This window comes from Capricornis sumatraensis, chromosome 3 (genome assembly GCF_032405125.1).
Source record: "Capricornis sumatraensis isolate serow.1 chromosome 3, serow.2, whole genome shotgun sequence".
Lineage (NCBI taxonomy): Eukaryota > Metazoa > Chordata > Mammalia > Artiodactyla > Bovidae > Capricornis > Capricornis sumatraensis.
Window position 1 is genome coordinate 74,643,401 of NC_091071.1, and position 17,605 is coordinate 74,661,005.

At 36.3% G+C, this 17,605-nt stretch overlaps 1 protein-coding gene across 6 annotated transcripts in view; it reads left to right on the forward strand.

Moving 5' to 3' along the window:
• Positions 1-17,605, forward strand: part of LOC138075345 (sodium channel protein type 1 subunit alpha) — a 92,716-nt gene that overhangs the window by 17,389 nt on the left and 57,722 nt on the right. The window contains exons 4-12 of one of the 6 annotated variants that reach the window (XM_068967041.1): positions 695-823; positions 3,313-3,404; positions 4,428-4,697; positions 10,699-10,762; positions 11,291-11,432; positions 12,091-12,297; positions 13,710-13,994; positions 15,212-15,592; positions 16,844-16,976. In XM_068967041.1, the coding sequence (XP_068823142.1) occupies positions 695-823; positions 3,313-3,404; positions 4,428-4,697; positions 10,699-10,762; positions 11,291-11,432; positions 12,091-12,297; positions 13,710-13,994; positions 15,212-15,592; positions 16,844-16,976 (1,703 nt within the window). The remainder of the gene's footprint in view (positions 1-694; positions 824-3,312; positions 3,405-4,427; positions 4,698-10,698; positions 10,763-11,290; positions 11,433-12,090; positions 12,298-13,709; positions 13,995-15,211; positions 15,593-16,843; positions 16,977-17,605) is intronic. The other 5 variants (XM_068967042.1, XM_068967045.1, XM_068967047.1 and 2 more) reach the window with 5 other exon arrangements.

Genomic DNA, 17,605 nt, shown 5'->3' on the forward strand with positions numbered 1-17,605 from the left:
GTCACCCTTGTTACTGTGATTTCATTCTCCAACTTCTGAGATGAAGATTAAAACATCTAAGTTTCTAGTTGGAAATCTGTAAATTTCTTCTCATTTAAACTGAATAAGTGATTTAAATTTTGGAAACATCTAAATTTCTAATCTGTCTCAATATTTTATTCTAAATTAGATTTTCACCTCTGATGACCCTAGAATTATCCATTTGGCATGAACAAAATTCTTTTCCCAATAAGTTAACTTACCTTATCTTGAAAATGGAGGAAAACTTAAGACTTACTAATTTGTCAATGTTCCCTCATTCATAAAACATGATTGAAATTAAGCACTTTTACTTTCTAAAGGAAAATAATTTTATGCTTCCATAATATTGTTGATCAGCTACTCCATCATGTGAATGTACTGGCTAATTCTCAGGAGGCTCTATTCATTTGTGTCAATACTAAGACATTTCAGATATACTTTATACAGTATGTATTTCTCACTCTGCTCTTAGGGCAATTTAAAACAACTCTGTGTGTGTTAAGGAGTTGAATTTAAATTTCAGACTATGTTTTATTTCCATGAAAATAATTTTAACCTGCATGGATTCCTTTTTAAATGTTTGTTATTAACATAATGAAAGAGTGTTAAGAAGTTGATATGCCATGAAATAAAGTGATTAGTTTATTCATTCTTTTTGGATACTTGTCTCCAGGTACACCTTCACAGGAATATATACTTTTGAATCACTTATAAAAATTATTGCAAGGGGCTTCTGTTTAGAAGATTTTACTTTCCTTCGAGACCCATGGAACTGGCTTGACTTCACTGTCATTACATTTGCGTAAGTGTTTTTTTTTTTTTTGGAAGCTTCAGAAAAGGACATATTTTGGCTTCTATGAGTGTTCACGCTTTTAAAGAATAAGCTTGCTTTAACTGTAGAATATATCTGTGTGATTTATACATTTAAGCTCTGGATTTTAATTTAGTGCAACAGAGGTCAAAGAGGCATTTCACTTTGGCATAAAGTCTTTGCAGTAATTGAAATTATAATGTTCACACGTAACAAACATCTGTCAGCAAATTTTATACATGCTGCTGTTTCAACAGTACACACACACATTCACACATACACACACACTAATATGGAAGCAGAAGTGTATTTATAATACATCTGTGAAAATGTTTTTTAAAAATTACAACCCAAAAAACCTCTGCTGGCCCTGCAAATTTCCATTGACCTTGCCCACGTCATGCACTCTCCCCCATTTCTTAGGTAGAATAATAGAAAATAAACATCAAAACATTTTGATATAACAAACTAATAGAAAAACATAAGGTTCTTAATATATATTTGCTATTAAATGGTTATGTCATCAACAAATGCACAATTAAGGCTTACAAACAAGCATACTCTCTGACTCTTCCTATTTCTCACTTGATCCTTTCCTTTCTTCCTCTCCTCCTTTCCCCTTCTAATTTTCCTCATCATTTTCTTTATATAAACCTTCTTATCCTTATTTCCCAACCAGATAAATTCAGTAATGCATACAACACAACTTCTGTAGTCTGCTTTTTTTTTTTTTTTTTTTGGTTTAGTGATAAACTTCCCCGAGAAAGAAGAAACCCAGAAAAGTAACAGAAGGCCACTCTGCACTAGGTGAAATTAGAATGTGGAGAAAGATGGACCAATGTGGTTCATTCTCATTCTTCAGCAGCTGGTTTACTTGGCCTCTTACAGGCGTAAGGATGTGGGAAGATGGGCAGAGGAGAAATGGAGCTGATATTCTCAAGGCTCCAAATGCTGCCTGTCTCGTCTAAATTCTATATCTATTCAAGATGAGCTGATTCTTCACCGTCCCCTCTGGCCATGACTCAAAAGAAACCATTTTTGAGGGGCTATTGTTTCTTGAGGCTAAAATAACAGGAATGGCAAGAGTGATCATTGGGCCCCTATAAAATACTGTTCTTAATTTGCCTAGCTTTCACTTAAGAGTTACACCAAGAAATACTGATCACAAAGGCAATAGTGAGTCTGCCTGAATTTCTCTTGGATGATTTCATGTATTTTTTAAAAACTGAAGGTTTAAAACTATTAGTTCAGTTCACTTAGTCATGTCCGACCCTTTGTGACCCCATGGACTACAGCACGCCAGGCCTCCCTGTCCATCACCAACTCCTGGAACTTGCTCAAACTCAGTGTCCATTGAGTTGGTGATGCCATCCAACCATCTTATCCTCTGTCATCCCCTTCTGCTCCTGCCTTCAGGCTTTCCCAGCATCCGGGTCTTTTCCAGTGAGCCAATTCTTTGCATCAAGTGTCCAAAGTATTAGAGTTTTCAGTTTCAGCATCAGTCCTTCCAATAAATATTCAGGACTGATTTCCTTTAGAATTGACTCGGACTGGTTTGATCTCCTTGCAGTCCAAGGGACTCTCAAGAATCTTCTTCAACACCACATTTCAAAAGCATCAATTCTTTGACGCTCAGCTTTCTTTATGGTCCAACTCTCACATCCATACATGACCACTGGAAAAACCACAGCTTTGACTAGACGGACCTTTGTTGGCAAAGTAATGTCTCTGCTTTTTAATATGCTGTCTAGGTTGGTCATAGCTTTTCTTCCAAGGAGCAAGCATCTTTTAATTTCATGGCTACAGTCACCATTTGCAGTGATTTTGGAGCCCTCTAAAATAAAATCTCTCACTGTTTCCATAGTTTCCCCATCTATTTCCCATGAAGTGATGGGACTGGATGCCATGATCTTTGTTTTTTGAATGTTGAGTTTTAAGTCAACTTCTTCACTGTCCTCTTTGACTTTAATCAAGAGGCTCTTTAGTTGTTCTTCTCTTTCTGCCTAAAATTAAAGCCAAGAATTATTGTCTTTTTACTTAATTCTCCTAAATTACCCGTATCGACTGTAGCTGCTTTCTGCAATGACAAAAGGATTGTGTACTTAAGAAATTTACATTCACTTCATGGCCTTAAATGATGTAAGTAAAGAAAACCATAGTGATGGACCCTAACTTCTAAATTGTTACTGACAAAATTATCATTCAAAATCACAAAGAAGGGCTTTATAAAAGACCCAAGCAAATAGTATGAATGCTGCTTAATTCTTAAATAACTCTAATTTAATTCTACAGGTATGTAACAGAATTTGTAAGCCTAGGCAATTTTTCAGCTGTTCACACTTTCAGAGTCTTGAGAGCTTTGAAAACTATTTCTGTAATTCCAGGTAAGAAGTGGTCAGTGCAAAGCATAAGGCTTCTTGTACCTATGGCTCTTTCTTTGTATTCTGTTATTGTGTTTGTGTGTGAACTCCCTATTACAGATATGTGACAGAGTTTGTGGACCTGGGCAATGTCTCCGCATTGAGAACATTCAGAGTTCTCCGAGCGCTGAAAACCATTTCAGTCATTCCAGGTGAGGGTTAAACACTGAGGCTCAGCTGTCATGATTTTTCAACAACGGTCTCTTTTCTTAACACTCAGCATTACAGAAAATTGGGGATCATAATCATTTAAATCATAATAATAAAAAATGAGTGTTACTCAGAAAATAATTCTTTTTATTTGAACATAAATGTTTATGTTTTCATATTTTTCATCAGTCTTGACGTTCAATACTTTCTTGCATGAGACACTGTATTATACGGTCTATGTGATTTGCACTTAAATAAGTCCTGGATTTTTTACTCCATGTCAGTTTTACTAAAGATTTGTTCCCTATCAAACGTACCAGTCTGTAATTTTTTGTTCATTTTAGGCATTGATGACAATGTCTGTACAATGTGAATCTTAATATTGTTTAAAAAGACAAGGAAATAAGATAGTAAAGAGTAGCATGGGTCTGCCGGAGGATTTATTAGCTTTTGAGCCGTGCTGTGAGGCTTGGGGGATCTTAGTTACCCGACAAGGCTTTGAACTTGGACCATGATAGGAAAAGTAGCAAATCCTAACCACTAAACTGCCAGAAAACTCCCCAAGCCTTTATTATCTTAAAGTGCAAGTGTACTCCAAACCACCGCTAGTTTTATTGCAAAATCTTTCCCACTTATAAATAGGAATTTGAAAATATTTTTATTCTGGCAATTTGTCATAAAACTGACAACTTATCCTAATGAAAGTACGGGGCAAGTTTCATTAGCAAACCAGAGAAATACAAGATATTTGTCTTCATATAGGCCTTCTGAAGACCATAAACTTCCAGCTATTTTATCCAAATGTAATGGCATATGGATTTTCATTTCATTGTTCAGATCATTATGTGTCCAGAGTTTATTTTAATTAGCACTTCAACCTTCCATGAAGTGTTGCTTTCCCTTTACCATTGATTGCAGTCATTTTCAAACTTATTTATGGAATCTATGTTTTCAAGAAAATTGTGTGAAGCTTTTCATACTTCAGACATTCTAAGTCTTCATAGTAATAACCTTCCTTCTTTCAGGTCTGAAAACCATTGTGGGGGCACTGATCCAGTCTGTGAAAAAGCTCTCAGATGTCATGATCCTAACTGTGTTCTGTCTGAGTGTGTTTGCCCTGATTGGGCTGCAGCTCTTTATGGGCAACCTGCGGAATAAATGTGTACAATGGCCTCCCACCAATGCTTCCCTGGAGGAACACACTGTAGAGAAGAACATAACTAAGAATTACAATGGCACACTTGTAAACGAAACTCAAAATGAGTTTGACTGGAAGTCGTATATTCAAGATTCAAGTAAGAATTACTATTATGTAGGTTTATGTTTTTCATTGTTGATCTTGTTACCATATAGGAATGGAAAAATTTTTTAATGATTTCCTAACAGGCTGTGATATCTTTATCACTTTTTAATGGTTTGCACATAAATTTAATTATTTTAATGATAAATATTCTAATTATAACTCTTAAATGCCACTTTCTGTCACATCATCTGATAAGAGACTGAAAAATTCAGCAAGAAAGAAATTTTCATAAGATATTGGTTTCTGTACATTCTTCTCATCAAGGTATGAAGCTATACATTGTCTCATTTGAGGCAATCAAATAAAATATTTGAAGGCCCTTTGTTAACTCCAAAGTATTATGCAAATATGACTTATTAAATACCAATTTCAGAATGCATTTTATGTACCAGAAACTGCACAGGATTCCAGGAAAATAATGGTGATGGCACATGGTTCCAGGATACTTATAGTTTAATAGGTAACTTTTATTGTTATTTTATAGAAATCAAGTGAAGACCTAAAGATAAATACTGTTCTTACAATTATAGAATAAGAATTTTAAGTAGTATTCTATCAAAAAGAAGGAAATGAGAATCAGTAAACCTTTAGGAGAGAGGTATAAGATGTCAAAAATCTGTGAAGATATGGGAATCAGTTTATCTTTATTTCAAGAGTTTAGACAAAATACTAGAATGTTTAAATATTCTAGTATAGAAGGATGAAAAAATAAATGGCCTAGTATCCTTTCCCTTTTGAAAGGGACAATAAAAATAAGCAAATTTTTTTTTTATTGTATAATTTTAGTATCTGCCAGTAGCAACATTTCAAAAGCAGAGGAAAAAACCATGATTTATGGGAAAAGAGACTATCCTTTTAAAGAAAAATATTAAATATATAAAAACTTAGACTCTAGAGGTGCTTAAATATAGCTACATCTTTATTATTTTAAGGGGATGAGTAATACTTAGGGAAAAAAATCAAAGAAGAAAGAAAACCTTAGTATGATTATGTGAAACAAGTAGAATTAGTCTTAAAGGTTAACTTACTGGTGATTTGATAATTCTTAAAGTAATGATTTCTTAATTATATCTACTACTGTGGGCAAGAATCCCTTAGAAGAAATGGAGGAGCCACCATCATCAACAAAAGAATCTGAAATGCAGTACTTGGATGCAATCTCAAAAATGACAGAATGATCTCTGTTTCAGGCGAACCATTCAATATCATGATAATCAAGTCTATGTCCTGAGTGTAATGTTGGAGAAGCTGAAGTTGACTGGTTCTGTGAAGACCCCCAAGACCTTCTAGAACTAACAACAAAAAAGATATTCTTTTCATTATAGGGGACTAGAATGCAGAAGTAGGAAGTCAAGAAACACCTAGAGTAACAGGCAAATTTGGCCATGGAGTACAGAATGAATCAGGGCAAAGTCTAATAGAGTTTTGCCAAGAGAATGCACTGGTCATAGCAAACACTCTCTTCTAACAACACAAGAGAAGACTCTACATATGGACATCACCAGATGGTCAACACGGAAATCAGATTGATTATATTCTTTGCAGCCAAAGATGGAGAAGCTCTATACAAGCAGCAAAAATAAGACCAGGAGCTGGCTGTGGCTCAGACCATGAACTCCTTATTGCCAAATTCAGACTTAAATTGAAAAAAGTAGGGAAAATCACTAGACCATTCAGGTATGAGCTAAATCAAATCCCTTATAAGTATACAGTGGAAGTGAGAAATAGATTCAAGGGATTAGATCTGATAGAGTGTCTGATAGGATGGAGGTTCATGACATTGTACAGGAGACAGTGATCAAGACCATCCCCAAGAAAAAGAAATGCAAAAAGGAAAAATGGTTGTCTGAAGAGGCCTTAAAAATAGCTATGAAAAGAAGAGAAGCAAAAGGCAAAGGAAAGATATACCCGTTTGAAAGCAGAGTTCCGCAGAATAGCAAGGAGAGATGAGAAAGCCTTCCTCAGTGATCAATGCAAAGACATAGAGGAAAACAACAGAATGGAAAAGACTAGAGATCTCTTCAAGAAAATTAGAGATACCAAGGGAACATTTCATGCAAAGATGGGCACAATAAAAGACAGAAATGGTATGGACCTAACAGAAGCAGAAGGTATTAAGAAGAGGTGGCAAGAATACACAGAACTATACAAAAAAGATCTTGATGACCCAGATAATCAGGATGGTATGATCACTCACCTAGAGCCAGACATCCTGGAGTCCTAAGTCAAGTGAGCCTTAGGAAGCATCACTAAGAACAAAGCTAGTAGAGGTGATGGAATCCCAGTTGAGCTATTTCAAATCCTGAAAAATGATGCTATTAAAATGCTGCACTCAATATGCCAGCAAATTTGGAAAACTCAGCAGTGGCCACGGGACTGGAATAGGTCAGTTTTCATTCCAATCTCAAAGAAAAGCAATGCCAAAGAATGCTTAAACTACCACACAATTGCACTCATCTCACATGCTAGCAAATTAATGCTGAAAATTCTCCAAGCCAGGCTTCAACAGTACATGAACCATGAACTTCCAGATGTTCAAGCTGGATTTAGAAAAGGCAGAGGAACCTGAGATCAAATTGCCAACATCTGCTGGATAATAGAAAAAGCAAGAGAGTTCCAGAAAAACATCTACTTCTGCCTTATTGACTATGCCAAAGCCTTTGACTGTGTGGATCACAACAAATTTCCTGTGGAAAATTCCTAAAGAAATGTGAATACCTAAACACCTGACTTCCTCCTGAGAAATCTGTATGCAAGTCAGGAAGCAACAGTTAGAACTGGACATGGAACAACAGAATGGTTCCAAATTGGGAAAGGAGTACATCAAGGCTGTATATTATCACCCTGCTTATTTAATTTATATGCAGAGTATATTATGAGAGATGCTGGACTGGATGAAGCACAAGCTGGAATCAACATTGGAATATCAATAACTTCAGATACACAGATGACATCACCCTATGGCAGAAAGTAAAGAAGAACTAAAGAGCCTCTTGATTAAAGTGAAAGAGGAGAGTGAAACAGTTGGCTTAAAGCTCAACATTCAGAAAACTAAGATCATGGCATCTGGTCCCATCACTTCATGGCAAATGGATGGGGAAACAGTGGAAACAGTGGCAGACTTTATTTTTTGGGGCTCCAAAATCACTGCAGATGTTGACTGAAGCCATGAAATTAAAAGACACTTGCTCCTTGGAAGAAAAGCTATGACCGACACATTACTTTGCCAACAAAGGTCTGTCTAGTCAAAGCTAGATTTTTTTCTAGTCAAAGGTACTAGTTTTCCTAGCGGTCCTGTATAGATGCGGGAGTTGGACTATAAAGAAAGTTGAGCACCTAAAAATTGATACTATTGAACTGTGGTGTTGGAGAAGACTCTTGAGAGTCCCTCAGACTCCAAAGAGATCCAACCAGTCCATCCTAAAGGAAATCAGTCCTGAATATTCATTCAAGGACTGATACTGAAGCTGAAACTCCAATACTTTGGCCTCCTGATGCGAAGAACTGACTCATTGGAAAAGACCCTGATGCTGGGAAAGATTGAAGGCAAAAGGAGAAGGGGTTGACAGAGGAAGAGATCATTGGATGGCATGACTGACTCAGTGGACATGAGTTTGAGTAAATTCCGGGAGTTGGCATAGGACAGTGAGGCCTGGCGTGCTGCAGCATGGGGTCACAAAGAGCTGGACATGGCTGAGCGACTGAACTGAACTGAAAGTAAAGATAGCATAATAAAAAAACCAATGGGTCTCTTATAGTTGTAGATCTGGAATATACCTTGGTTGATACAGATGGAAGATCTATAATCTTCCATGATATTATTGACATGCCAACAAATAATTTACATATAATTATAAATTGCCACATGAAGACAAATGATGAGAAAAATACACGTAGGAGGAACACATGAAACGTCTCTTATTCATTTCACATGATGCCTATCAGTTCACTGATGTCAAAACTCCCTGAAGTCTGTTTTTCTTTTTAATCAAGAAACTGGTTATGAGGATGTCACTTATGATTTATTCACTTAAAGGAAAATTTATTGAACTCCATTCTTCTTACATTGAAAATAAAAGAAGTTAAGAATATCTCAGGCTATTTTCAGCCCTAAAAATCTGTCTTCTCATTTTCTCTAATAATATTCCATTTTTGTTGAAAAAAGAGTCTTTTAAACTAATGCACATATAGATAAAATGGTTTGTTTTTGAAAGTGATAGAAAATATAATTTATTAAAATCAAAGATAAACATTATGATTGTTATATTTTCTTCAGATTAAACTTCTAGATCACTGAGTTTAATGGACAAAGCTTCCCTTTAAAATACCTAGTATCAAGAATTTGTCCAGAAAATGTCATATTTCTTTCACATTGTTTAATTTTAATTACAAGTTAAGAAATTATACCTTCAGTTTCTTATGTTCAGAGATGACATGGGGAATTAGAATATTTTTATTATGTATCTTTGTATCTCTTACAAAACTATATAAAGTAAATTTCTCAGAAAATTTAACACCTAGAAAATATTTTTTCTTATAAAATCTTAACTTGTTTTTTTTACAAAATGACTTCAATTTCACGTGTTTCACTTTTTGTCATCCCTTTCCTTATTCATTCAGTAAACTTTACTGAAAGGCTGAAATGAAGTGAAGTGAAAGTTGTTCAGTCGTGTTCAACTCTTTGCAACCCCAAGGACTATAGAGTCCATTGAATTCTCCAGGCCAGATTACTGGAGTGGGTAGCCTTTCCCTTCTCCAGGGGATCTTTCCAATCCAGGGACTGAACCCAGGTCTCCCGCATTGCAGGTGGATTCTTTACCAGCTGAGGCACAAGGGAAGCCCTATTGAAAGGCTATTTGCTATTGCTAAGTCACTTCAGTCATGTCTGACTCTGTGTGACCCTATAGACGGCAGCCCACCAGGCTCCCCCATCCCTGGGATTCTCCAGGCAAGAACACTGGAGTGGGTTGCCATTTCCTTCTCCAATGCATGGAGAAAGGTAAAAGTGAAGTCACTCAGTCATGTCCGACTTAGCGACCCCATGGGCTGTAGCCTACCAGGCTCCTCCATCCATGGGATTTTCCAGGCAAGAGTACTGGAGTGGGGTGCCATTGCCTTCTCCGATTGAAAGGCTACTAGGTCCCAAATACTATGTATTCCCAAATAATATGGAAATAACCGATGACTCATTTTTCAAGGAGGAGTAGTATTTGTAAACAAACAATTACAACATAAGACACTGAATGTAATAATAAGGAGTATACATGTTCCAGATAGCATAGTGAGAGTCCTTAATTTTGCCTATCTTCATTGGAAGAAAGTAGAAGATATCAAGGAAGAGTTCACTGAAGAGTTGTCGTTTCAACAGGATATTAAAAAAATCTAAGGAATTTGCCCAGAGACAGAAAACTTAGAGTTAATAAAATATTCACCTATAGTAATTATTTTAGCTTTAGTATTTAAGATTATTTTAAAATTTCAATTATTTAGTAATTGACATGGTTTATGCATCTTTTATTATAAGTTGCCTATGACATATTTTATAAATTGGTAGAATATAAATTATAATTTATTAGTCATTTTTAAAGTGTTAAAAAATATAGAATACTGTTCAGAAAAGCTAACATCTCTTTCTTTTGAAGTATGTGGCAGTCTTGAGAAAGCAAAGAAATCCCTATCATTCTTATCTATTTTTAGAGAATGAAATTTTCATTTTTCTTGAGGAGGGTAGAAAAACACAGATACTTTTAAAAATGTTATGTTAGTTCCTGTGATTATCGCTTGTTTTACATTCACAAAGAACAAATGTTTTCTACTCTTATGTAAGTATCCAATCCCCTTGACATAATAGCTAATATTTAGAGGGAGTGATAGTTCTGCCTTTGAATATATTATGTATTTAAAATTACAAACTTAAAAAGTAGAATCGGATCTTAATCGTATTTTGCAGTGTCATGCAAATGTTCATCATGTGACTTTTTTTTCCTAAACAGGATATCATTATTTTCTGGAGGGTTTTTCAGATGCACTATTATGTGGAAATAGCTCAGATGCAGGGTAAGCCAATAATTTGTATGTGTGTATACATATTTTCTCTTTTTTTGTACAAACTGACAGATAACAGCCAGCTAATTTTATTTATAGTAATTTGTGATAATAAAGATTCTTTTTATTTATAAGGTGAGGGATTATTTTAATGTTAGGCAAGCTTTCATGTTTTGTAAAACAAGAAGGAACACCTTAGCTTTAATGTTATTTCCTTTAGATGAGTATTCGTGATCTATGAGTCAAATCTGGAGCATCCATGCTAAGAAAATGAATTAAACACATGTTAACACACTGATTACGGACAGAAAATAGTTTTGTAAAATATTACTAGGCATGCTACACAATATTTTAATGATGACATTAGGTGATTAGTAAAATTATATTAAGTCAAAAGTTGGGAAATGTGTTACTTATTTATCATACTTTCATCCCTTGAAATAGCAAATCTTTCTAGCTCAAATATTAAAAGTATAGTGTGCTACCAGAATAAAAACACAGCAGAACTTCTTATAATACTCTTTTTTGCCACATTTACAGCCAATGTCCAGAAGGATACATGTGTGTGAAAGCTGGTAGAAATCCCAATTATGGCTACACAAGCTTTGATACTTTCAGCTGGGCTTTTTTGTCGCTGTTTCGACTGATGACTCAGGACTTCTGGGAAAATCTTTACCAGCTGGTGAGAACCTGAGGCGACATGTATTGTGTTTAATTGGAAGTATATAAGAAAACCAACTTAGTTATGAAATCCAAACCACACCATAATATAATGGAAAGAGCAGCACTTGAAATCAGAAGACTTGACTTTCTTTATCTTATTGATTATAACACATATTAAGCATAGCAGTGTGTTATAAACACAATTCTGTCTCATTTCCCCTTGACCTCAAAACATATTCCCCACCCTTCCCATACACAGATGCTCCTAAATAGAAAAGCACAGCTTCCTCTCAATTCCATTTACCCCCTCAGGTATTATCCTTCAGGTGGCAGGTGATGAAAATGAATAAACATGTAGAAGGATAAGTGTGGTCTCTTCCTGACTTTACCCAAAGGTTCAGCTCTTTAATGGAGATCCCCATGGTATTTTATTTGACTCTGCTTTATTCCTGGTAAATCCAGGAATTCCCTCCTACAGATTAGAAGGCTAAATGCAGGAGTTAGGGGAGAAGGAAGAGGATGAGGTTAAAGAAACAGATAGTCAACAAGGTAGGAGGGGCTGTGACCATCATAATTATTTATATCAGAGTCCTACAAGACACAAAGTCAGTTGACAATTGAAGCCCCCAGTTAGTGAAATATTGTAAAAATAATAATTCTGGTATTCTTGTCTTCAGACACTACGTGCTGCCGGGAAAACATACATGATATTTTTCGTGCTGGTCATTTTCTTGGGCTCCTTCTATCTAATAAATTTGATCCTGGCTGTGGTGGCTATGGCCTATGAGGAACAGAATCAGGCAACGCTGGAAGAGGCGGAGCAGAAAGAGGCTGAATTTCAGCAGATGCTCGAACAGCTTAAAAGGCAACAGGAGGCAGCTCAGGTAAATCCACCAAATCAAGTATGTCCTGTCTCAGGGTATGAACCTTTTTCTTATTATTTTGGTTGTTACAACAACACTGGAGAGAAAGCGAGAAACAGATGATTGTTTGTACTTAGGAGAAATGGGTAGTATAGGGGGTTAGTCAATATTTCTCCATTATTCTGATCATCTGTAAATCATTTAGTTTCCCTGTTCTAAGATGTTTATACTATTGACCACAATAGGAATCTTTCATGCTATTTTAATCATCTTAAAAATTTTAGAATTCAAGGAAAAATGTGATTTTGAGGTCTTCTCAGGTGAGAAACTTTTACTGAATGAGTATACTGGCATTAGAAGAAAACCCTAAGAAATTATCTTTTCTTAGAAAAAAAAAATGGTTATTGTGTAAAAAGATGTTCATGTGGTTCTTAGAAGATAGTCTTTACTCAAAAATATGTTGTCCTTTATGTGGTTGCTTGTCTTTCTAAATAAAGAAGTGATCAAATAATGTAATGCTCTCTGATATAGCAGTAGGCATATAAAAGTCACCAATTTTATGGCGATCAGGGAACTTAAGAATTACTTCATCTTATAGTATGATAAAATGCCCTTCCTATCACTTCCATCTTTCTTCACTCCTGTTTAGCGTCAAAACTAACTGTCTTTACTATAAAAGAAAGTTGATTGGGGAATATTAATTTATTTGCAAGCCTATATTGAGGGCACTCTTGGAACAATGAAAATCATCAAAAAGTTCCAACAAGCTGTGATAAAGAGCTTTGTTTTCATCCCATGACCATGTAGCCAGCAAAAACCAGTGCTGACTTGAAGAAACTGGGATGATCTTTGGTTAGCTTAGCAGAAACTATTGACCCTCTGGTCTCTAGTCTTTTGGATAGAGTATTGTAGAGGTGAGACGGGATATCACCTTCTATAAATTTGGTTGATAATATTTTGAGGGTACTGGACAATCCTATTTCAATAGCTAGAAAGAGGCCCTCAGTTCTTTATCTCATGCCTCCTTTCTTTGGATATGACCCCAGGTAACTCATCACCTTTTCTTCCATGCTCTAATTTGTTACTGTTTTTTTTTTTTTTTCCCCAGTGAAAAAAGGACAGTGCTAATTACCAATTTTTAGAGTAAATCAAATCCCAAAAGAAATATGAATATATGTTCTTGTTGGTGTCTGATTGATCCTTTTGAGTATGTGGTTTGTAAAAATTGTTAGCACAGAGAAAATCAATTTATTTCTAAAAGCCTTTATTAGATGGACAGGAAAAAAAATGCCCTCATATTTGCAGTTTCTTCAGTGTAAGATTAACTGGAGTCAGCTGAATTTTTTTTCAAGTATTTTGCAAATACTTGAGCTATATTTTTAAAAGTAAGTTCTTCTCCACTTCCATGCTGAAACCATGTCTCCTCAATGTAGCAGGCAGCAGCTGTAACTGCCTCGGAGCATTCCAGAGAACCTAGTACAGGAGGCAGACTCTCAGACAGCTCATCTGAAGCCTCCAAGTTGAGTTCCAAGAGTGCAAAGGAAAGAAGAAATCGGAGAAAGAAAAGAAAACAGAAAGAGCAATCTGGTGGAGAAGAGAAAGATGATGATGAATTCCAGAAATCTGAATCTGAAGACAGTATCAGGAGGAAAGGGTTTCGCTTCTCCATAGAAGGGAATCGGTTGACATACGAAAAGAGGTACTCCTCCCCCCACCAGGTATGGCACTGCAGAGTTAAATGATGCCTGGATGCAAATTAGAACATAAAGCTGGCAGGGGGAGAGGGGAAGGGGCGGCTGGTGGCTGGGAGGAGAAGTGAATACAACTTAGGAATTTTTATCAACTGAATTGACTGCTTAAAAAAATATATATATATATATATATTTAAATCTATCCTTTCTATACAGTTTGAAAGAATTTTAGTTTGCATATATGTAAACCTGCAGCTTGGTGTGTATGTGTGTGTTAGTCGCTCAGTCATATCCTTGCAACCCCATGGACTGTGGCCCACCAGGCCCTCTGTCCTTGGAATTCTCCAGGTAAGAATACTGGAGTGGGTTGACATTCCCTTCTCCTGGGGATTTTCCTGACCCAGGGATCAAACTCAGATCTCCTGCATTGAAGGAGGATTCTTTACATCTGAATCACAAGGGGAAGCTCTACAGCTTGGTGTATTAAGATAGCACAGAATCAAAAGTCAGGAGACCTGAATTCTCACCTGAACTTTTCTCCTGGCACTTGTTCCAGCTAACATCTTTCTGGTCCACAGCCTTTTTAACAAGAAGAAAAGTGGATGACTCATCAGTAATGTCTTTTTGTCTTTTTGGTTATTTTATGTTGTGTGTGTGTGTTTTTTACAACCCAGACTTCTTTAGAAACCATAATGCATGCTTCTGAAAATATTCGCCATGGTATGCTTTATGAAAAAGCACATCACTCTGAATTTCAGAGGTCTTAACTTCAAGCTCCAACAACACTGTGCCTACTAGATGCAATGGGAATAATAATTCAAGTGATATTAGGAGGATGGACTTAAACAATTTGTGCCAAAGTGTTGGAATTTCTTGACGCGAAAGAGCAGTGGAAACAGATATGCCCTTGTTAAGGTCATGCTGTTTATTGAGTGTTTACAGTGTCCACAGTAAGGTGCTAAAGATGTTTGCTTTTGAACTTGAAAACTGTAGTTCACGGTTTTGTTTTTCAATACCTTTAAGTTGCGGTCTATCTCTCCAGTTATTAATCTCAAGGGCTAGAAACCTTCTCTTATAAACTAATTTAATCTGAATGCACATAAAATGAGAATGTTAATCAAGGAATGGGTCACGTTCTGTTAAGAATGCTGAAATCCTCTTCAACTTAATCTTACAAAATAAAAGCACATTCCAAATGACCATACTAATATGAGTTTAATTTTTTTTCGGTTTCACACTTACAGTCTTTGTTGAGCATCCGTGGCTCCTTATTTTCTCCAAGGCGAAATAGCAGAACAAGCCTTTTCAGCTTCAGAGGGCGAGCAAAGGATGTGGGATCAGAGAACGACTTTGCTGATGATGAGCACAGCACCTTCGAGGATAACGAGAGCCGCAGAGACTCCTTATTTGTGCCCCGACGGCATGGAGAGCGCCGCAACAGTAACTTGAGTCAGACCAGTAGGTCGTCCCGAATGCTGGCCGTGTTTCCAGCCAATGGGAAGATGCACAGCACTGTGGATTGCAATGGTGTGGTTTCCTTGGTTGGTGGACCTTCGGTTCCTACATCGCCTGTTGGACAGCTTCTGCCAGAGGTGATAATAGATAAGCCAGCTACTGATGACAATGTAAGGAAGTTTTAAATAGTTCAGGCATGGCAGGCCCATGATTGCTGTACCAGCCAGTGTTTCTACAGAATGGAACCCCTTGAGAATGATTCCTGGTTGGTCAAGCTGTGAATGCACCTGCATCTTGTATTACCTTTAAAAGACTAACCAACTAAAACTGAAGGCCTCAACACTCTCTTGCATAACACCTGAATGCATTTATTTACTAAATGTGCTAAGGATAAATTATACACAGTAATAAATGACTCCCTCCAGTTGGAGGATTTGCTATATACCCATGCTGAACTATCTTTAGATAGCAGGCCATCCACTAAAGACCTGGTATAAGAATAAATGAACAATTCCTATATTTAAGTGTAAAGGGTGTATAATAAATCTTTCCAACAGATTCTTTGATATAGCCTGCTTTAGTGTAGAAGATTTCAAGAACACTGTGCCTAAATAGATAGCTTCATTATTATCTTAAAATTTCTAGTACTCATACTTGTCTTACTAAAAAATAATGCTGATATAGGTCTTCTCAAAACTAATCTAAATGAAGAGACACAAAAAATTATTAATATAGACAGTTAAAAGAATTCTCTGTGTACAAAGGTATGTGTTTGTGAATATATACCCAGATAAGGAATTTCTAAACACGTGCTGCCTCTTATTAGACCTGGAAATATATCAGCATGAATGAGGCATGATCAAGTCAGAACTAGATGACTTATTGCTTTGGTACCCTGGATGAAACTGTTGTCCATGCAGCATGTATTGTTGTTTTTTTTTAACATACAGCTTGTGTTGTCAATGACCATCTGTGTCTTGTGTCCAGAAAATGAGATGGCAGCTACGTGTGTTCTAATTATTTGTATTCCTTTAAAAATAAAGGGCTACCTTCTCAAAATAAAATGCTCTGATCATTTAGGTGACTTTTCAAGTTATTACTTTGCTGTTACTTCTGAAATAAGCAAATTATTACATGTGTCACTCACAAGGTTTATCAAGGATATCAAAATTATGTTATGTCACCTAAAACTATAAAACCAGAGGGTAAAAAGAAAACCCTCAGTTTTGGTGTATGAATAAATGGCTAACAGTTTGGACAGTCCAGGTTAATGCTACAATAAGTCAGCAATATCTGCCATCACCAATTAAATATGAACGTGCATGGTGCATGTATTTCATGAATTTCACCGTGTCACAATGGTTGTTTGCTTATCATATTGCCCAAGTTAAGCATTGAGTACATTAACATTTTCTTTACAGGGAACAACCACTGAAACTGAAATGAGAAAGAGAAGGTCAAGTTCTTTTCATGTTTCCATGGACTTTCTAGAAGATCCATCTCAGAGGCAAAGAGCAATGAGCATAGCCAGCATTTTAACAAATACAGTAGAAGGTTTGTAACAAATTTTGTTGCAGTTTCAGTTGTTTTCACTGAATTTATATTGTCTTATTTGAAACACATGTCAGTAAGTTGGAAGTAGTGTATTCCAAAGAAAACATCATAGGTTTTATTTAAGAGTTATTTGTTATATATTTCTATATTCTAGAAACTTTTTAAAAAGTTACTTAAACTCCATGGTTTTTGCAGCTCTAAAGAATGTATCCGGTATGTTTCATTGGGGAGTCTCTGAGTAATGACCGACTCTTTGCCACCCAATGTACTGCACTACACCAGGCTTCCCTGTCCTTCACCATTTTGCAGAGCTTGTTCAAACTCATGTGCACTGACTTGGTGATGCCATCCAACCATCTTGTGCTCTGTCATCCCCTTCTCCTCCTGCATTCTATTTTTCCCAGCATCAGAGTCTTTTCTAATCAGTCGGTTCTTTGCATCAGGTAGCCAAAGTATTGGAGTTTCAGCTTCAGCATCAGTCTCTCCAATGAATATTCAGGATTAATTTTCTTTAGAATTAACTGGCTTGATCTCCATGCAGTCCAAGGGACTCTCAAGAGTCTACTCCAACACCACAGATGAAGGGTTGAAAAGCATCAGTTCTTTGATGCTCAGTCTTCTTTATGGTC